At 39.4% G+C, this 24024-nt stretch overlaps 1 protein-coding gene across 5 annotated transcripts in view; it reads right to left on the bottom strand.

The window, feature by feature from the left end:
- The window catches only part of sfmbt2 (Scm like with four mbt domains 2), a 197079-nt gene that overhangs the window by 25089 nt on the left and 147966 nt on the right, over positions 1 to 24024 (bottom strand). For all 5 annotated transcript variants that reach the window (XM_041202509.1, XM_041202513.1, XM_041202510.1 and 2 more), the window contains 4 exons: positions 15056 to 15231; positions 12235 to 12395; positions 11457 to 11723; positions 2777 to 2905 (listed from right to left, as the gene is read on the bottom strand). In XM_041202509.1, coding sequence (XP_041058443.1) covers positions 2777 to 2905; positions 11457 to 11723; positions 12235 to 12395; positions 15056 to 15231 — 733 coding nt within the window. The remainder of the gene's footprint in view (positions 1 to 2776; positions 2906 to 11456; positions 11724 to 12234; positions 12396 to 15055; positions 15232 to 24024) is intronic.

The raw sequence follows: 24024 nt of genomic DNA, 5'->3' as shown, positions 1-24024 counted from the left end.
ACTTCTGCTCCTACGATCTTAAAGGATTTCATAAAATAAGTGACACTCAAAATTTCTACAAAAACATGGAACAGCAAATCTCTGCTGAAGTAACACAACACTTATTCCATAGTAACTAGACTGCAAAATGTTCCACCTAGAGAAAAATCACTTGGTAGTAAATTCTTGCCTGCCAAACAAAAAATGTTCCCAACAGAATCCCACTCAATGCCTAAAGCACAGGATTCAAGAGACCACATTACCAAATGAAAACTGTAATGAATCTAAAAACATATCATGTTCACAGGGGATTACCAAATAGACAAAGCAATTGCTTTTTTACTTGATGTGTGTGAATTAAATTAGCAAATGTTTGATGAAGCATAACTGCACACGAGCTTGTTTCTCCAAATCAGGCCAGACAGCAACACATAGAAATTGTACCCTTGTGGAAGAAGTCAAAAACAAAACCTCAAGGTCAAATAAAACACAAATGATGTGTACCTTAACCATGACAATGACATATTTGTAATTATAAACACTTGGAAAAGTTCATCACTTTCCTTAGAACCTCAAAGAAAGACTAAACAAATAATATGAATAACCTCTATAATTATGTTTCTGTACTTCTATAATAAACTACATGTTCAAGCAAGATTTTTTATATAAATGTTAAGTCCTGTTGAGACTACCTCATGAATGCAAGTTTCTAATAATGTGGTTGGTGCTAGATCTATGAAATGTGTCAGCTTCTATAAGAAATGTGAAAATTGACTGAGAGGGGTGTGTAATTGGTGAGAAAACCTTTATTATTTACAAAAACATCCCTGCATGGTAAAATTAATTCATAGAAGTTTATATAAACACTTAAGCGAATGTATAATGATTAGGCATAATTATCCACTGATTATAATATCTCAACTATCAAGGAGAAAAAGAATGTTCTTATTATTGGAATGAATCATTTTGCTCTGTGTAATAAACATGTGCAACTTATTGCTGCATAATTTGTATTGTAAATTTGGAGCCCAGGTAAAGCATTCTAAAGAAGTTTAAATTGTGGTCTTTTCTGCATTTTCAATGGAGTGAATGCGCATGTTACATTCTGATAGTAAAAAAATTCTACATGCCAGAGCATGTCATGAAATTGTGCATCATCAATCCATGACTTTCAAACAAAATGACAGTTTATGTACACTTCCCATATGCAGCATGAACACAAAAGTGGGCTTAGAGCTTCCGCTTTTGGTGTATCCACCGATCTGGATGCAAATTGTGCCCAAAGTTGCCTTAGTTTTATGAAGTGTTTTCTCCAAGTTCCGGGTCAAATTTGTCTGCATATCACCAATCTGCCATAAATCAGCACAATCAAGCAGCGCTTTGGAATGTAAGTCAAAAAGAAATTGGCTTTAAAAAACATTCCTTCATATAGTTAAGAGTGGTAACTCGATGCAGTTTAATTATTACATCTGAAAATGGGTTTATCACAAAATTAAACATTTAAATTAGACGGTCTAGTCCACCGCCTGTGAGTAACTCTACTTTAAATAACTGAAAACTACTTTAAAAAACTATACAGAACTGTTTGCTAGTTATGTTGGTGTACAGTCGTCAGTTTTTTTAGTAAATAAAATTATATATCTAAAAGCATTGAAAATATGCCTATTAAGTGTCCTGTACTCAAAAGAACCAGCTTAATTTTTTACAACCTCCTTGAAAGCCTGCAAAGGAGTGTAGCTTGCAAGAACTCTCCAACAGTGCTTCATTTCAGCTGGTGGTGTAACTTTAGGATCAGCTTCAAGCACAATTTTTCTAAACAAGCACAAAAGATCACAGATACAAGGAATTTGCAGTAAATGTGATTTGTGGTTAAAATTCCTTTTTTTTGCATTGCTTTCAACAATTTCAGGTGAGCTTCATTGACAAAAACCAGTGTAATTGAGGGGAACATCAGGCATAGAATTTTTATCAAAACCTGATCAGTATTCCATGATTATGAATAAAGCAGGTGGATACTTTTTATTTGTTCATGGGCTGTGGGTGTCACTGGCAAGGCCAGCATTTATTGTCCATCCCTAATTGCCCTTATGTAATTTGTTATCTTGTATAAGGATAAGTGAAAGTTATCATAACATAATGTTGCAATCATAACTTTCTCTACATTACAGGAGAAGCTGCTCACAAGCATCTGGAATGGTTTACGTTCTAAAGAATCCACTTCAGCTGATTTTATCATTCAATTCACATTCTGATCTCAGAGACATTGCATTATAAACAAAAACAATGCTAATGCAAAATTAGCTTCTTGGCCATATCAGCAAATATGTTACAATTAAATTACCTTCTCCTTTATCTGTTCTGGGGTCTTTTAAATTTAATTCCCAATAAGTTGAACCACACCCTCTGCTTGGTATGTTTAACGCTAAAAGGGAGATTATCTTTCTAACACATTTTTTTGGAAGTTAGTTAGCATGGTGCATTAAATATCATACCAGGCTGCCTTATTCCTTCTGGGACAGATCACATTATTCCAACAAAATGTTACCATGGAAATGGGTAAAACTGCAGCAAAACCAAGAAAATATAGTGACTTCTTTCCTAATTTAGAAGTGCCAAGCATTACAAACATGTTCCTTCATTCCCATTTTCTTTTCTCTCACAAACACACATTTTTCTACACTGGCAGGGGGTGGTGGGAGAATCCGAATGTGATAAATTCTTTAATATGTACAATAATATTGAAATAACTGTCCTTAAAACATCTTGAATTTTGAAAGAGACCCATTTGTAAAATTACCTGTTCCTGAAATATTTTTGCAAGTGGTGCACAGTCTGTGGACTTAATAAATCTGACAACTTCAGCCACTGACCATTCCAAGGGATTACTTTCCAGAACAAGTTTATCATCTTCATTTTGCCTGATTTCCTACAGTAAATACAAAAATAACATCGATTAATTATCATGCTTCAACGAAAATAACAACATGGTGAGCGCAAGTATTGAGCTGAATTTACTTATATCCAAATATTTATTTATTCTTTTCAGGCTATATCTTGTCTTTTAGAAAATTAAAATCACCAACAGAAAATAAGGGCACACCTATAGCTAATGTTTTCTTCAAAACTGACTCAAAATTATTAAAGATGTAATAATTTTGATGGGTATAACTGCACTGCTAAGTTATACAGTTACAGGAAGTCCCAGCTTGCATTTGTTGTCTTTGCTGAATTTGCTAATCTCACTTGAGCACAGTTGCTGTTGAGATTGAGAAAGGGAGTAGAAATCACCCAGGCCATCTGCTCCTGATTAATATTTGGGGATTCCTACTCGGGAGTGCATGCATCAGTGCGCCTCAGGTGAGAACCGAGGGTCAAACTCAGCTCTCCACCTTTAATCATATTTGTATGCAATCTGTTAGATCAAGGAGTTAAGTAACAAAGTGCAGCGTGATGTATTAATAAAACAGAACTAATGAACAGTTTTAATTTGGCTTCTCAAGTGTTTGTAAAATAATTTTAATTCATGCATTTTTATATTTAATCTTTTGGAAATATACAATTTTATTTTACAACTGCTACAATAAAACATTTATAGGAAGCCTTTTTCATGCCTAAGAGTTTGGATTTTCAGATTCTATTGAATACCATAATATTTTGGGGTATATTGGAGTATTAAAATGCATGAAATCAGTGATCTTTGCTGGATCTCTCCTCATAACTTGCATTTCCAGCAAGTGATATAAATTGTGCAGACACTTTCTGCCAAAAAAGAGGGTTCATTACAATATTCAAAAAAGCATAAGAACATAAGAAGTAGGAGTAGTAGGCTTTTTGGACCTTTGAGCCTCCTCTGCCATTCAGTAAGATCATGGATGATCTTCCACAGCAGCTCTACCTTCCTGCAATATCCACATAATCTTTTAATATCCAATAGTTCATTGACCTCTGGGTAGAAATAAGAAATAGCAACGGAAAGAAGTCCCTGATGGGAGTAATCTATAGGTCCCCAAACAGTAGTTCAGCAGTAGGGCACAGTATAAACCCAGAAATACTGGGAGCATGTAGGAAAGACATGGCAATAATCATGGGTGATTTTAATATGCATATAGACTGGACTAATCAAATTAGCAAGGGTAGCCTCAAGGGAGAGTTCATAGAGTGTATTAGAGATTGTTTCTTGGAGCAATATGTTGTGGAACCAACCAGGGGGCAGGCTATTCTGGGTTTGGTTTTGTGTAATGAGATGGGATTAATTAATGGTCTCATAGTAAAGGATCCTCTAGGGAAGAATGATCATAGCATGCTAGAATTTCAAGTTCAGTTTTAGAGCAAGAAACCTGAGTCCCATACTAGTGTTCTGGAGTTAAACAAAGGTAACTACAATGGCATGAGGGCAGATTTGGCCCGAGTGGACTGGGCAGGAAGACTACAAGGTAGGAAAGTTGATGAACGGTGGAAGATAGTTAAGGAGATATTCAATTCCGCCCAAATTAAATATATGCCAATGAGGAAGAAAGATGGCAAGAGGGGGAAAAAGCATCCATGGCTAAGCAAGGAAGTTACAGATAATATAAAGGCAAAAACTAAGGCATACCAAATTGCAAAGGTCAGTAGCAGGCTGGAAGATTGGGAAACTTTTAAAGATCAACAAAAGGGTTACAAAAAAAAAAATAATAAAAAGAGCAAAGGTAAATTATGAGAAAAAAAAGCGCAAAATGTAAAAAAAAACTGATAGCAAAAGCTTCTACAAGTATATAAAAGGAAAGAGAGTAGCTAAAGTGAATGTTGGTCCCTTGGAGAATGAGACTGGAGAGTTAATAGTGGGGAATGCAGAAATGGCAGAGACACTTAATCAATATTTTGCCTAAGTTTTCACAGTGGAGGACACTAGTACCAACCCAATAGTGACAGGTAGTGCAGAGGGTATAGAGAAGGACGAATTTAGAACAATCACCAACACTAGAGAAAAAGTACTGAGCAAACTATTGGGATTAAAGGGTGACAAGTCCCCAACATCCCAGGGTCTTAAAGGAAGTGGCAGCAGAGATAGTAGATGCATTGGCTATAATATTCCAAAATTCCCATGATTCTGTAAAGGTTCCAGTGGGTTGGAAAAAGGCTAATATAATGCCTTTATTCAAAGGGGGGAGGGGTGGGGAGGCAGAAAGTAGGATACTTTAGAGCAGTTAGTTTAACGTTGGTCATTGGGAAATTGTTGGAATCCATTTTTAAGGAAATAGCAATGAGGCATTTGGAAAGTCAAAATGCAATCCATCAGAGTCAGCATGGTTTTATGAAGAGTAAATCATGTTTGACTAATTTTCTAGAGTTCTTTGAAGATGTGACAAGCAAAATGGATAATGGAGATCCTGTAGATGTATATCTGGGCTTCCAGAAGGCTTTTGATAAGGTGCCGCACAAAAGATTAATACACAAGATAAGACCACATGGAGTTAGGGGTAATATATTAGCTTGGATAGAGGATTGGCTAACCAACAGAAAGCAAAGAGTCAGGATGAATGGGTCTTTTTCTGGATGGCAAGCTGTACTAGCAGGGTGCCACAGGGTTTGGTCTTTGGGCCTCAACTATTTACAATCTATATTAATGACTTGGATTCAGGGATAGAAGGTACTATAGTTAAATTTGCATGACACCAATGGTGGGGCAGGCTCGAGGGGCTGAATTGCCTACTCCTGTTCCTAGTTCTTATGTTATGTTCTTATGCTCTCTCCTGAATATTCTCAACGACTAAGCATCTAGAGCACTCTGGGGTAAAACATTTCAAACATTCACAACCTTTTAAGTGATGAAATTTCTATTCTCACTCCTAAATGAATGACCCTTATTCTGAGACCGTCTCCCCTAGTTCTACACTTCTCAGCCAAGGAAAACAGCATCTCGGCATCTACCCCATCAAACACCTTAAGGATGTTATATGTTTCAATTAGATCACCTCTCGTTCTTATAATTCTGGGGAATATAGGCCCATTCTGCTCAATCTTACTTCAAAGGCCAATCCCCTCATCCCAGGAATCAGTCGAGTAAACCTTTGTTGCACTCTAAGGCAATTATCCTCTTCCTTAGGTAAAATGACCGAAACCTCACACAGCATTCCACGTGACATCATTTGGGCTCAAGGTCAGAATTTCCTGGCTACTACGTAGGATCAATAGTCATTCATGAAAATGCTCGTATCAAGAGTTGCTAGGCAGCAGAGAAATGTGGAAGCATTTAAAGGGATAGAGATAGAAAAATATTATTCACTTTGAAGGATGTATTGAGGGCTTTTCTTTCATGTTTTGACGCTGCCACATTATGCTCAAGTCCGCAAATTGGGCACAATGGGTTTCCTTGCAGGAATCTGACATTTGTCTATTTTGGGGAGGGAATGAAGAAGCAATGGAGGGTTGCCAGCTAGATGAGCTTGAACAACAGGAGTTTATTGCGATTCCACCATTACTGACCCACCCACAAGCACAGGCAGAGGCAAGCTTACCTAGATTTGTACAAAGAACTGTGTGTGGTTAACCTCTCGTTCACCATGGAGACAGCGAATTGTACTGTATTCTGTAATCTGATCTACAGTCAAACTCAACTATAAGTATGACACCGTCAAGGCTACTTTAGCCCTTACCTGAAGGAATACTATACTGCTACCTTGAAATGCTAAAGAGGGCAATACTTCCCACACCCAGCTCATACGATGCCTACTTTGTCAGCCTTTAAAGAGCAGGTCAAATGCTGTGCACCTATTTGTTTGTTTCTGGAGTCCATTACATGTCTATACATTGAGTTTCCTTTCATTGCATTTTGCTTGGTGTTTATTTGTTATTTCTTCACCTCTAGTCTTGGTAAAGGCAAACAGTGGGTTGAAATGTCTTTCAGAATTTTTGCCCCATTACTTGGTCACCAAGTTAATTTATGGCCCCTACCCCAACAAATCAGGTCTCTACCCAATATCAAACCTGTGCTAGGCGAACCAATCTAGGAAAAATAATGTCAATACTCTTTTGCCTGCATTTTGCATCTCTTTATGAGACACATAATTGGTAAACCTTTAAATAAATAAATGTAGGCCAGGATTTTCATTGCTCGGGCAGGCTCGGCAGGAGCAGGCAGGGGTGGTCAAGAACCCGACCACCACCCATGATCGACTCCGCACCACCATTTTACGCGAGCTGCCTCAGGGAGATTGAAGTGCTTTTTAAAAAATAAATAAATAAAAACAAAAAAAAAATTTAATGAAATGTCCCCTCATGTGACTGTGTCGTATGAGACAGGACATGTCTGTATTTTTCAGAAAAAGTTTTTACATAATCATTATTAGCTTTAGCATTCCGCTTGTGGATGAGGTTTCCTAAAAAATGTAAAGGTCTTTTTGCCTTATTGCCTGCCTGCCAACCATGAGGCTGGACGGGCAGCATAACATTCATGTTAATTACCTGTTTAATGGCCTAATAATAATTATCGGCGGGTGGCAGCCAACTCTAGCATGCGCCCGCCGAACGAAATATCGTGAGACAGCGCGATGACACTGGGACACACGCCTGACGTTATTTCATGTTCCAGCGTGCCGGGCTGGCCCCCGCACACCAAATGGAGAATTTTGCCCATTGATGTCAACCAAGCAAAGCTATGAACAGAAAAGGTATGCTGCATGAAAACGCCATTAAATGTAAGTTTTGGTGAAATCACGCTGGGGGTAACTTTAACCCGCCCAGCAGAGAACTGATGGGATTCGATCAGCCGATCGTTTTGCATCACAAACTATTTTATCTTCACTGTGGAAATTAAAATTGGGTAAAATCTGGTGAAGTGTAAAGGGGCCAGCTGATCTAACCTGATCCATTCAGTCAGATCCCTAACACAGAGGTTAGGCTAAATTTGCTTCCGCGTAATTAAAAAAAATTACTAAATTGTCAGTTCCCAACTACATGCTGATGACACCCAGCTCTACCTCACCACCACCTTTCTTAACCTCTCAACTGTCTTTAAACTGTTAGGCTGCTTCACCGAGATTCCGTGCTTGATGAGTGGAAATTTCCTCCAAATAAATATTAGCAAGACGGAAGCCATTGTCTTTGTCCACCCACAAACTCCGCTCCTTACTCCCTAGCCACCAACTCCATCCCTCATCCTGGCAACTTTGTGAGGCTGAATCATACTATTTGCAATCTTGATGTCATATTTAACCCTGAAATGAGCTTCCAGCCACATATGCGTGTCATCACTAAGACCACCTACTCCAAATGATCAAGCAGGAGTAGGTAATTTGGCCCATTGACCCTGCTCTGCAATTAGATAAGATCATGGCTGATCTGATTGTGCCCTTAGCTCTACCCTCAACATAACTGTGGACTCCACTGTGGATCGAAAATCTGTCTAGTTCAGTCCTGAATATATTCAAAGAAGCATCCTCCACTGTTCTCAGGAGAAAAGAATTCCAAAGACACCTCAGAGAGGAAATTCTTTCTTGTCTCAGTCGTATATGGGAGACCCCTTATTTTTAAACTATGTCCCCTCTTTCTAGATTCCTCCCTAAGGGGAAACATTCTCTCAGCATCTACTCTGTCAGAATCTTACGGGCTGCATCTTCTGGTCGGTGAGCGGGAGGCAGGGTCTACTCGCCGATGCGTAAAATGACACAGGGTAACATTGGGCGGGCCTCCCAACGTCACCCCGCGTCATTTACATTCTCAGGTTGGCAGCGCACAGCTATGCACCTGCCGACCTGTCAATGGCCTATTAAGGCCATTAAAAAAGTAATTGAAATCATTAATGGACCTGCCCGTCCCAGCTTATGGTGGTGGTCAAGCCGGGAGCCCTGGCGGGCTTCAGAAAAAACATGAAACCTCATCCACAGGCGGGATGAGGTTTCATGAGGGATTTAAAAACTTCAGAATATTTTAAAATAAAAGTTATGGACATGTCCTAACTCATGTGACAGTGTCACATAAAGGCACATGGCAGCAAAATTTTTTTCTCATCTTCATTTAATGTTTCAAACCTGAGCAGATCTCCCCGAGGCAGCACTTTGCCCCTCAGGGAGATCTGTGCGCTCTTTCATGCGCATGAGCGAAAGAGCGCACTCCCGGCTCGGGGAATTCTCTCCCCGCACCCCCCCCACCCCCCCCACCCCGCCGCCCACACAGGGAGCACGTAGCGCTTCCTGGCGGACATCACGCTGGATGGGCCTTAATTGGCCCTCCCACGTAAAATGGTGGCAATCGGGAACACACCCACCTGCACCTGCCCATCCCATCCGACGGGGGGAAATGTTGCCCTATGTGTTTCAATGAGATCACCTCTCATTCATCTAAACTCCAACGTTAGGCCCAACCTGCTCAACCTTTCCTCATAAGACAACCCCTTCATCCCAAGTATCAACCAATCGCTAATATTGCCTGACTTTGCTCCTGCCACAGCTCACCTGCTGCTGAAACCCTCATCCGACTTTTTGATACTTCTAGTCTTGACTATCAAAAAAATTCTTTACTGGCTTCCCATGGTCTACCCTCTGTAAACTTGAGGTCATCTAAAACTCTGCTGCCTATATTGTTAGAAAATAGAGATAGTTTAAGTAAGTTATATTTATGGATGTTGGGAATGAGTTCTTGCTTTAAAGTTGAAGTTTGATTTGTATTTTTGTATTTGTGTATTCAGAAAATGTCAAGTTGAGTTTCAGTTTCACTTTAGAAGGTGCCTGGATTTCTAATGTGTTTTACAACCCCTAAGGAGAAGTTAAGCAAACAAGAGTAGAAAAAACTGTGCTGTTGCCTGGCAACAGGGGTTCAGAGAGGCATGCCCCACCCACACACACAGAAAAACTAAAGGAACAGCAGTTTTGAATTCAGTTTGAAGACAGCTGCCAAGCAGAAACAACCTAGAAGGGACAGATAGCGAGGCCCAAGTAAAAGCTGGTTGAAAGTAGTTGCCAGAGAAAGACTGGTGCAAAAGCAATAGATAATCAGTCCCCAGCTAAAGAAGAAAGTACGAAATCCAGGGGAGTGCTACAGGAGAAAGTCCCAAGACGACCATCTAGTCAAAGGAAAGACAGGAACCTGGAAAAGGTCCTGTTAAGTAAAATTAAGAGTGAGGAGCATAGAAAGGCTCAAAGCTTCAAGCTTAAAGAGATAAAGGATTGGGAAAATTCAGAGACAACTGAAGATCTGTAACTCTTTGCTATGGGCATGTGAAGCAGTGGTGTACTGTTGACTGCTGAATCAATGAGAGCGAGTGTTTGGAGGAAAGCTTGAATGCATGTCGTGACCCAGCGAAGAGGAACATCAAAAGAAGAGTTCAAAGCCCTGGAAGTGAACCCTTGCAGAAGGGGTTTGAGAGAAAGCGACAGTTGGGAGAAGATTCCAAGGTGAGTTCTTGGACAGTGGAGATTGGAAACCCTCATGTGAAAAACAGAGTGCAGTGAGACTGGTTGGCTCACGGTGTGACAAGTGTCTGGAAGTAGTTGATGAGAGATCCATAGCATTTGGTTCAGGTGGCATCTGTCATTTGGTTTCAGAGTGCTGTTCTGACGACAGGTCGCCTATTGGTTTACGTGGGCTTTGTACTTACTGTAAGTGTATAAGATAGCTTTTGTAACTTGTGTATATACCTGTAAAGGTATAGCTGTGGGTGAAGTATTGTAGCATAGTTCATCTTTTCTTGTTAACTAAATGTTTTATTCTTTTGTTAGAAGTTCATCAGCTGACTTCAGTGACTCTGTTCAGTAGCTCCTCTCCATGTACCTAAACAAAGTTAGGAACTACCAAGCTGGGTTCCACCCTGTGATCAGGCTTATTCAGCTGTAACATCAGCTGGGATCATAACAGTATTCCAACTTGTGCCAAAACCCTTTCAATCACTGGCCCCCACCCCTCCCCTCCCCCATCTACCACCCTGCTGTGCATTGGCTCCTGGTTAAGCAATGTCTCAATTTCAAGAGGTTACAGACCTGAAATGTTAATTCTGTTCCTCTCTCTAACCTGTTGAATTTTTTCCAGAATGTTCTGTTTTGCCTCAATTTTAATATTCTCTTCCTTTGTTTTCAAGCCTCTCCATAAGCCTGACTTTCCCTATACCTGTAATCTTGTCCAGCTACACTACCTTCCAAAGTATTTGCATTCCTCCAGCACTGGTTCATCCACAATTTTCATTACTCTGCCATAGGCAGCTGTGCCTTCTGCTGCTGAGGCTTTAAGAACTAGCATTCCATCCCTTTACTTTTCTATCTCTCTCTACTTCACTTTCTTCCTATTAAGATGCTCCTTAAAACTCATCCCTTTGACCAAGCCTTTGGTTATTTGCCCTAATATCTCGTGGCTCAGTGTCAAATTTTGTTCTATAAGGCTCCTGTGAAGCAGCTTAGAAAGTTTTACTACGTTAAAGGTACTACATAAATACAAGTTGTTATTGAATTAGATATAAATTCAACATGAAAACTCAAAACAACCACTTAAGAACACATCTTACAATTTACCTTTGGTGCCGAGCATTTGAGAGAATCATATTTGTCATCCTCAGAAAGTGATAATGTTCGCGCCCTTCTTTTTCGCTTTGCCCTGTCTACTATGTGAGGCCGGGGTAGTTCTGAAGCTGATCTCAGTCTTCTTAATCGTTTTGGTTTAACATCAGGCATCTCAGATGATGTGTCTGTTTGATCATCACGCTGCTCAGAGCTTGTTCCGTCGCTTCCTGTTTCATCATCTATAATATCTTGGCCATCGTCTTTTTCTTCTCCATTTTCCTGTAGTTCATTTGGGATAAATACAAAATATGAAATTTGAAAATACGAATAAAAAGTCAGATGTTGTTGTATTTGCCAAGGCTTAGAGCCAGTAATTATTCTTTGCTTTCAGACTTAAACCCAGCATAAGGAACAAGAAATATAGACATATTGGTGTTTATCCTCCATTGAAACATTTGTTCCAATCTCATGTGCCCCCACCATCACCCTTCCCCTATTCCCATACATCTTTAGCCCCTTTATTGTCAACCGCTGATTTAAATCCTTAAATGTTGATATTGTGAATTCACAACTCTTCCACAGTCTCACAACCCTCTATGCAAAAATGCTTCCCTCTCTGTCCTAAATATCTCACATTTATATAGTTGTACAACTTTATGTGCATTAATAGAAAACTTAACAACCCTACATAACAAGCAAATGCTAATCATGCCAACCTTTTGTGGTTAGTCAGCATTCAGTCAGCAACTTAAAGATGCAGTTGCCTCTGTAAATAAAATGCATCTGATACCTGTGGAGCATAGTCCACTGAAGTGGATGAGCGCTTTTTCTTTTGTACAAAACAGGACCTGCGCTTTTTCCTGCGTCTTGCAGGTTTTTTACTGTTGTTTTCAATGCCAACATGTCCAACAGGAGGTCTGATGATTTTCTTCTTTTTTCCATAGTAATAAGCTGGGACAAAAAATAGATGAAAGGTACCCAATAAGTGCATGTACATGAAATCATCACTTTCCTATTATTATTGAAAAGAAGATCAAACAATTCATATCTATTAAGCTGGATAAGCTTGAACAACAGATTTTTTTTTTACTTTTCTTCCCCTTCATCTTAATTTGTACAAAAATTGGTCAGGTCAGTGATGAATTGGTGATCCTATTACTATTGCTGTTTCACATTATGAACTTGACACATTGATTTGCAAGACACTTCAAATGACAATATCCCTTAAGAAAATTTTAGGCCACTTTATGCCTTCCACTAGTATACAATTCATCATTAAGATACTTTCAGAATAATATATATTATATGGTTCAAATATTTATTAAAGCTGCAAGGTGCACATTAACATGAAAAACATGTTATTTCCTATTCTACATTTGTATAGCAACCAATAAACATAGCACCAGCAACTGTACAAAATAATTAAGTAGTACACCAATATTAATCCAAAGAAGCTGTATTCAGAAACAAGGATAATAGCTGTAAATCAGGAGGTGGAAGGAAGAGAGGAACCTGGTGAAATTACAATCACTAGGGAAGCATTACTGAGCAAACTAATGAAGCTGTGAGCTGACAATTCTCCGGTCCTGATGGATTTTATCCTAGGGTCTTAAAAGAGGTGGCTAATGAGGTAGTAGATGTGCTGGTGTTAATTTTCCAAAATTCCCTAGATTCTAGAAGGGTTCCATCAGACTAGAAAGTAGCAAATAAAACCCCTCTATTCAAGAAGGGAAGGAGGCAAAAAACAGGAAACTATAGGCCAGTTAGTTTGATGTCTATCGTGGGGAAGTTGTTAGAATTGATCATTAAGGAGGTTATAACTTGGCACTTAGAGAAACTCAAGGTAATCAGGAAGAGTCAGCATGGTTTTGTAAAAGGGTAATCATGTTTAACCAATTTATTGGCGTCATTTGAAGGAGTAACATGCATTGTGGATAAAGAGAAGCCTCTAGACGTACTGTACCTGAATTTCCAGAAGGCATTTGATAAGGTGCCACATTAAAGGTTATTGCGGAAAATAAAAGCTCATAGTGTAGGGAGTAACATATTAGCTTGGATAGAAGGTTGGCTGGCTGGCGGAAAACAGTATACCTAAATTGGGTCTTTTTCTGATTGGCAGGATGTGACGAGTGGAGTCCCGCAGTAGTCTGGAGCCTCAACTTTTTACAATTTGCATCAATGGCTTAAAGGGGGGGAACGAAGGCATGATAGTTAACTATGCAGATGACATACAGGTAAGTAGGAAAGTATGTTGTGAAGAGGACATAGAAGTTGCAGACATATATAGATAGGTTGAGTGAGTGGGCAAAAATCTGGCAGATGGAGTATAATGTGTGATAATTTGGAGTTGTTCACTTTGGCAGGTAGAATAAAAAGCAGAGAAACAATAACTGTGTTCCTCTCTGCAGATGCTGTCAGACCTGCTGAGTTTTTCCAGGTATTTTTATTTTTGTTTTGGATTTCCAGCATCCGCAGTTTTTTGCTTTTACAAAAAGCAGAGTGTTACTTAACCGGAGAACGACTGCAGAATTGAACATAAAAGTAAGGGTGTTAATGCTTCAGTTACACAAGGCATTGGTGAGACCATATCGTGAATACTGTGTGCAATTTTGGTCTCCTTATTTAAGGAAGAATGTAAATGTGTTGGAGGCGATTTATTAGATTGATACCTAGAATGAGCAGGCTGTCTTATGAGGAAAGGTTAGACAAATCTGGGCTTGTTTCCGCTGGAGTTTAAAAGTTCAAGGGGTGACTTGATTGAAGTATATAAGATTCTGAACTGTATTGACAAGGTGGAAGTGGAAAAGGTGTTTCCTCTTGTGGATGAGTCCAGAACTACTGGGCACTGTTTTAAAATTAGGGGTTGCTCTTTTAGGACAGAGATGAGGAGAAATTTTTTCTGAAGGGGTTGTGCAACTTTGGAACTCCCGGCCTCAGAAGGTGGTGGAGGCGGGTTGAATTGAATATTTTTAAGGCACAGGTAGATAGATTCTTGTTCGTCAAGGGAATCAAAGGTTATTGTGGAGGTAGATGGGAACGTAGAATTTGAAACACAAACAGGTCAGTTATGATCTCATTGAATGGTGGGGCAGGCTCGAGGGGCCGAATGGTCTACTTCTGCTCCTATTTCGTATGTCTGTATGTTCGTAACAGTTGAACGAGGAAGGTGAAAAAGCAAATTGTTCCCAAAATACTCTTAATGCTTCTCTGTAATCAACTTCAAGATGTACAGAACGCTCTGTACTAATTTCCTCTCCTTCTTTCCAATTCTTGCCTTACTTCAAAGTCCTAGATAATAGAAAGAACTTAGTGGCCCAAGAGGATACAAATTACGTCTTAATAAGGCTAAAAGCCTTGATTCAAAGCTCAGTTAGCATGAAAAGTTTTGTAGAAAAATATTTTATGAGCCCAGCAGAGGCCTTCATATTTTTGATTGGGGCATCGAAAGATTCAAAACAAATAATGCTTGCATTTATGACCATGTGCAAAGAAGCCATTTACTTTCAACAAAATCTGACATAAAACATAATAGCTTGCTCCTTCCAACTCATGGACTAAGACTGCTTAGTCATAATATGTGATTGTAATATTTACCTAGTTATAATACTTACTGTATTTTGTTTTTGTGTGAACAGAGCAATTCTCAGGGCATTTGTCAGTAACCATGAGTGGTCCAAACAAGTTTGGGCAGCATTCTAACTTCATGCAAGTCCTTCTGCAAAAATCTGCAACCCGATCTGCTGTCCTTACAATTTTCATAATTGCCCTGTATGTTTTCCCTTTGTACCTTAGAATAAATGATAAAAAATAATTCACTTGAAACAATGTACTCGTTATTTAAAACAAACATGAAGGCCTGAAAGATAGATTTGTACTCAGCTTGATTTATTTATTGCATTATTGTTTAAAGCTTACATTGCTTAAAAACAACCACCTGATTTTACTTAATTCCCTTGAAGTGAACAACCTATCTAGTTTTTTGGTACTCAATTTTGACTAAAGGTACAAAGTGTGATCAGAAACTTTAATGCCTTTTGTGATAAACATTCATTGAGCTCCACTAACTTAGTGAATTTTTCCAAAGGGCAGCTGAGCTGTACAGACCCAAATGGTCCCACATTTGCAGTCTCAGTCTGTACAGAATTGGAAAGCCTCAGTCAGAGCAGCAGCAGGGGAGCTACACTTGTCTTCACAGCTCCTAGATTAGCAAAAGGAGAATGAATCAGAGTTCCAACTCTCAATGGCTATCCAGCGATCCTACAATGAACTGTTATTTAAAAGTGCCCATTTAGCTAGACTACAATAAAATACTTTTTCTCAAAAATGTCTTTTTTTGAAAGTTAAAACAAACCTTCTATTACACCAGACTAATAATAATGTAAAAACGATTCTGCAAATAAAATATCACCAAAGTATCTTTCTAAGAGAAACAATTTTACTTTTTAAAATAAATTAAGGATGTTTCCATTCATATTCTTATATGTAACAGATTAACATGTTCCTTCAGCTTGAAACACGCTATTCTTTGCAGTTATATCTTTCTATTTAAAGATCAAAATATTATTGATTCTGGATTTTGCGATCTGTCTTATGTTCAACATCTTTATAAATGGACAGTCTTCAGCTGTTTCACATTTCTGTGGCCTTGGATTTGCAAATACTATTCAAATAACATATTCAACAGAACAAAACACATTTGCCACACATGCATATTATCATTCAGTTGATCAAATGTAATAATTTGCTTCAGACATGAACAATGTACTGGAACAACAGCTCCTTATGTCAGTGAAAAGAGTAAAACAAACTTGTCAGTGGTAAAGAAATCTTAAATGTTTCTTGCTAACATTATAGGCAGCAACAGCTTGGATCTATAGAGAACTTTCAACATAGAAAAGCTATCCAAAGTACTTCACAGCTGTGCATGGTAAAAATGGATGCGGATCCAAATTAAGAGAGACTGCAAAGGAATGGCAAAACCTAGGTCAAACTGAATTTTAAGGTGGGGTCTTAGAGAAGGAGGGGAAAGACAGAAAGCAGAGGTATTTAGGCAGTGAATTTAAGAGTATAAGCCCTACACAGTTAACATGACCACCAATGGTTGGGTGATGAAGGAATGGGATACAGAACAGTCCAGAGGCCAAAGAAGGGGGTATTCGGATAGATGGCTAAAAACTTGATCAGCAATAGGTTTACGGAAAGTCTGAAGGCAGGAGGGGTGGAGAGATATGTGGAAGAAATTCCAAAGCTTAGGGCCTAGTCAGTTGAAGGTTGCATGTCAATAGTGGGGTGAAGAAAATAAGGGGTAGACAAGCAGCCAGAGTCAGGAGAACATATAGAGTTCTTGGAAGGCTGTAGTGCTGAAACAAATCACAGAGATACGTGGGGAGAATTTTTCCGATGGCGGGCAGGCTGGGCGGGAGATGTGGAGCCAATAACCTCCCACGATCGGCTGCGCGCCACCATTTTACAGGGGTGGGCCAAATAAGGTCCGCCCAGCGAAAGAGCGCAGCAATCTCCCTGAAGCATGGCGCTGCCTCAGGGAGATCGAATGGGTTACAAAATTTTTTAATAAATAAAGTGAAAATTTATTTAAATATGGCCACTGTCACATGAGCTGGGACATGTTTGTGAAGTTAGGAAAATTTATTTGTTCATTTTATGAAAGCTTCAGGAAAGCTCATCCCGCCCGTGGATGAGGTTTCCTGAAAAACGTGAAGGCTACTTGGGCTCTTCGCCAGCCCGCCAACCTTAAGGTTGGACAGGCAGCGCTGTTAACAAGTTTAATTACTTTTTTAATGGCCTTAATAGGCTGTCAACAGTTCGGCGGGCACGCAGCCACCTCCGGCACACACCCACCAAATGAAACATTGAAATGACGCGCGATGATGTTGGGACACACACCCGACACCATCGCGCATCATTTTAAGTGTCGGGCCCTCTGCACACCAATGGCAATATTCTGCCTATTGGGGAGGGGAGGCCATGAACATAAGAATGAAATGTTTATTTTAACTCAAGAGATGTTAGGAGACCGGTGCCAATGTAGGCCAGTGAGCACAGGGCTGATCGGTGAACGGGACTTAGGACTTGGCATTTAATATCAGGCCTGATCACAAAATAAAGGATTGCAATGTACTCAACTGTACATTTTGTGCAATTCAGTGAATCTATATAACACTGAATGGAAATCACTAGCTCAGTGTGTTTAAAGAGAAGCACAAGTCATAGAATCACAGAATAGTTACAGCACAGGAGGCCAATTGACTGCCATGTCCGTACGAGCTCTCTGCAACAGCAACCCACCTAGTCCAAATCCCCTGCCTTTCCCCTGTAGTCCTGCTAATTTTCTTTCAGATAATTGTCCAATTCTCGTTTGAAAACCAGCACAAAATAATAATAAAGTGAAATAAAACAAAGTACAACATCGATAAGCCTGAAGAAAATGGAACTAGCAACAGTTTATTGTTAATCTTAATTCTATAGATCTTATTTCCAGTATTGCCATAACTCCATGCAGCCGTGCACACACTTCGCTGGACGTAAAACTTTAATTTCACATCATCATCATTATAATTGTGTTAAAAAGGAACAGTCTATATTTTGAGGTGATATTCTAAGTTTGGCTCTTGTAGTTGCATGTAGTTCAGGTTTTAGGGTAGCTCCAATGGGGCATCACATCATTTCCCCAGTAGTGTACCACACTGTCATGGACCAGAAATATGGATACCAATTATGGGAACAAACACAGCATTGATGTGAACTTCCTGACAGTGATTCATATGATTAATGGCCAAATTGGTGAAGTATTGGGGGCAATGTCAATTGGTATTTTGGTTTGAAAGGAAAAACACACTTGTGACATCATATTATTGCATCTCCCAATGGGAAAAAAGAGGCAAATGCCGCTTGTGGAACCATTGAGGATTTGGCATCTTCGGAAGAGATTGGCAAGAGCAAAAATTCAAAGTTATATAACCAACATCCACAAGAGGTCCAATCAGCTCATATAGTAATTAAAACTACACCATAAATTAACAAAGAGCATTAACATGAGTAAGTTAACCTTCAGATTTGAACATAAGCAGCCTTAGCAATGTTAAATTTAAAGAAGCAAAATGTTTTAAAATATTCCTTTGGGTCACTAGATGGCACCTAGCTCCACCTAACCATCATCTCCCTCTCCTCCCCTTGACTGCCTCTAAGTTGTCAAATTACCTGTCCAATATCCAGTGCTGATGGTTTGCTATTTCCTCCAATTAAATATTGGGTAAACCAAAGTTATTTGTCTTTGGCTCCAATAATACTCAGTTCCCTTGCTACCAGTTTTATTCTCCTCCCTGACCAGCATCTCAGGCTGAACAGGATGTTACTAACCTCAGTGTCCTATCTGATCCTGAGCCGAGCTTCTGAACTTATGTGCTCTCCATCACAAAGACCACGTACTTCCACCTCTATAACATTAATTTATCTGCAGATAACCCTTCTCTAGGTTTTTTTAACCTCCAGACTCGGCTGTTCCAATTCTCTCCCAACTGCCTTCCCATCTTCTACCATCCATGAGCTTGACAAAAAAATGGCCTCTATCCGAACTTGCATACATACATTTTCAGCTTCCCTCCTGTTGGTATCTTTTAATGCTCTCACTTGTTCTCATACAGACCTCTTGCTACTGTAACTCAGGATTTTTTTTACTGTTATGTTTTGCCACTGCACCTATGCTTTTTTCTAGGTATTGCATTAGCCCTCTTATCAACCTTTTGATTTGTTTCTCTGCGTGCTCATATTTGTTTGCGAACCCTTTTCCTTTTTCTTCTGCAAGATGTTTCAAGGCAATTTTTCTTCTTTATTTAAATTTTAATCCAATATTCTTAACACAACAGAGAACCACAGTGTCACAGTAGCTGACAGAACTCACATCCTATTGTTATATAATAGCTGGGATTTTGTCAGGCCGATGGGAGTCTCGCCCACTGGGTGGAATACCAGTGCAGAACCCCGCCAGCTCCGTGGTGGAGGCCCGACGGAATCAAGTGCCCTTCAGACACTTAAGTGGCCACGGTCAGGCATTCCCCTCGACTTAGGGCCCTGGTGGTGAACCTGCAGCGATGGCTGTTAGCAGCACCCACCAGAGATCCAGGATCATCCTGAGACTCCATGCCAAAGGTGAGTGAGAGTGAGATGGGATCACAGGGGGTGGGAGTCGCAGGAGGGGAGGGGGATCCAGAGGCAGGGGGTGGCTTTCAGCTACCACCCCTTTGCCCCACGCCCACCTTGGTCACTTAATTTTGTACAGAATGTCCGATAGCGAGGGATTCCCCTAGGGAGGACACTGGCAAACCCGACAGATTTTGCTACTTTTTGAGAGAGAGTGGGAAAGTCATGCGTCCTCTATTTAATCCATGAACCACCACTAAATTGTAGCGGGTTCAGGGATAACAGCTGTCAACTGGCTCATTAATGAGCCTAATTGACAACCTGCTACCAGCGGCAGGGAGTTCCACGTCAGCCCCTTCATCCCTCCCTTTTAATTAGGGGAGGTTTTGACACTGCCATGAGACTGACATGTGTCCTCTCCCATGATTAAGTAGGCCCCACTGTCATGTTTCCCACCATGACGGGCTGGATTAAATCCAGGCCTATGTTTGTGCATTCATGTATAAGCATCTTAATATCAATTTACTTCCATGGAACAGAAGACATTCTACTCACAACGTTGAAATTATTGACACGCAACTGGAAGATCACAATCTGGCCTTGTGGAGTAACTTGCTTATTTTAGAGATAAAATACTCATGCCACACCTTCAAAGCACTTGAAACAAGCACTTCTGGAAGGAGACTAGTATACATCCTAATGACTTGCTTAAAAGTAGTATATGCTGAGGGTTCTGGAGCAGTGAGAGAGAAAGGCTGGGCAGGCACCATTTAACAACATTATTAATTTAAGAAAGTTGTAATAGTTCTAGAAACTATCTACTTTTTAAAATGATCACTTTACACCTGTTAACTTTACTTCTTCACATTTTATTGAGATGCTACAAATTAACTTCATTAGTCAATGTATTTGCTGCATCAAAACAATAAAAAAGCTCAATTATTTGGGCTTTTAGTCTTTTACATGTTAATTATGCTTTTATGTACAAAAGGCTCTCAAATTAATTGCCTGCAGCACCTCAATACAGATATTACATACACTTCACAGATAGAAAGTAATTAATTAATTTTTTTGGAACAAGTCAAGAATGTTGATTCAAACAGGTACCTCATAAAAACATAAAACCTAATATTGTATTTGGTATCCTCCCGGCAATTAATTCTATGCATACACACTGTACAATCAATAAAAAAAAACATTTTCAAGAACAAACATGATGTTATAGGTGTGCTAAGCCTGACAGTACAATCTAAAATTGACCCAGCAAGATTCTGTTTCACACAAAAGCTAATAGTGCATGGATAAACTCAAATAAAGCGTGTTCACAATACATACCCATATCTGGGTATTAAAAAAAACTAATTTGATTAACTTAAATCAGACAACCTACTGGGAAATGGTGGTGTAATGGTAATGTCACTGGACTAGTAATCCAGGGGCCCAAGCTAATGATCTGGGGATGTGGGTTCAAATCCCACCACAGCAGCTGGTAGAGTTTAAATTCAACTAACAAAAGCCTGGAATTGAAAAACTAGTCTCAGTTATGGTGACCATGAAACTATTCATTGATTATTGTAAAAACCCATCCAGTTCACTGGTGCCCTTTAGAGAAGAAAATCTGCTGAGCTTACCTGGTCTAGCCTACATGTGACTTCAAACCCACAGCAATGTGGTTGACTCTCAACTGCTCTCTGAAATGGCCTAATGGCCACTCAGTTCAAGGGCAATAACAAACGCTGGCCTTGCCTGGGACACCCCCAATCCATGACAGAATAAGTTAATAATGCAGTCTCAAAGAATTGTTTCTTAGAAAAATTGGAAATCTTTAAGAAAATGTATAAATTATATACAAGATTTTTTTTTCAGTGAATTTCATGTTTTAATGTCTGAAACCTTTGAGCTCCATTCTTTGGTCTGCTACGTTTAGACAGGTGTTTAACTCATCGACAGTAATCAGGTTAACATCTCTCAACTAATAACACACAGAGGAATGTCGAATAAGAATGTTAAGTGCTAATGAAGGGTTAACAGTGACCTGAAATATTAACTCTGTTTATCTCCACCAATGCTGACTGACCTACTGAGTATTTCCAACATGTTTTTGCTTTTATTTCAGATTTCCAGCATCTGCAGTATTTTGCTTTTGTGTTAAGTGCTGATATGCAGCCATGGAAATTTTTTTTAGTTAATTTCCTTTGTTACCCAAGTGTTTATTTCAAGAAACAAAGCTTTCAGCAATGCATCATTCACATCCAAGTGAAAAAATATTTTTCCTCATCTTAAAATCATATGAATGCAAGATAACATTCTTTCAATCGAAAATTATTCAAAATGTAAGAAGGTGTCTATTATTTTAGAACAGCACATTCCAACAAGAGATTCCTAGTTATCTACATGAGGGAAAAGTGGATTTCAAAACATGATAGGAATGTCAAGTAAAGGCATTAGTTAACAAGGTAGTGATTACATAGGCAAAAGGCTATTTTCTATATGAAATCCCAAATCCCAGAATGTAAATTCATTAGAGCTAACATTTAAAACTTCCTGATTTAAAATAAGACTGCTCTAAAATTGACACAGCCTATGGAAGTGTATCAGCAACAGCTTTGATATTCCTGATATAAACTTGGAGCTATGGCTTAAATGCCAACAACTCTTATAATGTTGCTCTAACTTTGAGGAATGAAAATATAGCCAATTTCCTTTGATGTTGGAGGAAGTGTGGGTTCTGGTCATGGAATGGACTGTACTGAGTGCAGATGCAAAAATTAGGTTTTCTTGCAGCTTGCTTTATGATCACAGCCAACGTTAATTGCTGCGGCGCCCAAATCCCAGAGGGAAACTTGGCTTACGGGCCTTACCCTTTTTTTCATATTCTGAAAATGAGACGATGACGTACTGATCTCAGCAGTAAGTCATCCAGGAACACTTTTTGGACTTTAAAAATTAAAAGTAAAAGTTTTATTAACAAGAAGAGAAGACTTAAGCACACAGGATTAAAGTTATATAGTTAAAAATTAGTCTTAAATCATTCTCTCCCTACTTGGTCAGACCCACAGGTAAACACTTCCCAGGCAACACTCCCTTATAGATGTTTAAGTATAAAAACCCAGTAATATTACCCAAAGTGCTGTGGCTTTAATAAAGGCATACCACATGATCTCTAACTTTCCCACTTTGCTGTGTGAATCCAAGACTTCAGAACACGACTGCTTGTTGCAACCCAAGGCTTTTCTGGCTTGACTGGAAGGCTAAATTCAAACTGTATCATCCAGCCTAGAACAACAGCTAACTGCAGCTCCAGCTCCCAGCAGCTTAACAGCTACCTTAAGCTTTCCACAGTAACTCTAAAATACCCTTTTTTCCCTTTCATCTCAGGTTCCATTGTTCTCACACCTCTGAAATTCAAATCCTTCCAAATATACATGTTTCTATTTTTCTCTCTGCTTTCCGGTTAATAAAATATAACATACCCGTTTCTGATTACCTATGCAAGATGCAAACATGTTTCTTGTTACCTCTGATTTCCCTTTGATATTCAAACAAACTCTCAACTTATTTAAAAATGGAAATGTTAGATCCAACCTATTCACTTGTATCTCAAAGCTAACGCCTCTTTTTTTTCATGTTTTAAATCCCCCAGACCACCTGTCTCCTATTAACCTTTCTGAGCTTAATTAAATCATTTAAACACATACACACGGCACACATCCTTCTTTAGAGAATAACACAATATTCCCCAAAAATATTAAAAAGTATAACCTCCATTTCTCACACTTGACAAACTGTTACATATTCCATCAGTGATCAGACAATCTTCAAGTTGCCAAAGGCGAAAATCTTGTTTTCTTGTGAACTCAAAATATTATGAGTCTTTCCAACCATCTCTGCCTCACCATAGGTGAGATGTGACTATCAATCCAAGGAGCTGAATGTTTAGTTAAAGAGCACAGTATTTTTTTTTAAAATTCATTCACGGGATATGCGCTTCACTGGCTGGACCAGTATGTATTGGCCATTCTTAGTTGCCCTTGAGAAGGTGGTGGTGAGCTGCCTTCTTGAACTACTGCAGTCAATAAGGTGCAGGTGCATCCACAGTGCTGTTAGGAAGGGAGTTCCAGGATTTTTACCCAGCGACAGTGAAAGAACAGTGATATATTTCCAAGTCAGGATGGTGAGTGACTTGGAGGGGAACTTCCAGGTGAAGGTGTTCCCATCTTTCTGCTGCCCTTGTCCTCAGTGAACATCTCCACTCCTGACCTTATGATGGAAGGAAGGTCATTGATGAAGTAGCTGTAGTTGGTTGGGCCGAGGATGCTATCCTGAGGAAATCCTGTAGTGAGGTACTGGAGCTGAGATGACTGACCTCCAACAACCACAACAATCTTCTTTTGTGATAGGTATGACTCCAACCAGTGGAGAG

This window comes from Carcharodon carcharias, chromosome 13 (genome assembly GCF_017639515.1).
Source record: "Carcharodon carcharias isolate sCarCar2 chromosome 13, sCarCar2.pri, whole genome shotgun sequence".
NCBI lineage: Eukaryota > Metazoa > Chordata > Chondrichthyes > Lamniformes > Lamnidae > Carcharodon > Carcharodon carcharias.
The sequence above is the reverse complement of the archived record's forward strand: the minus strand, read 5'-3'. Positions and strand labels throughout refer to the sequence as shown.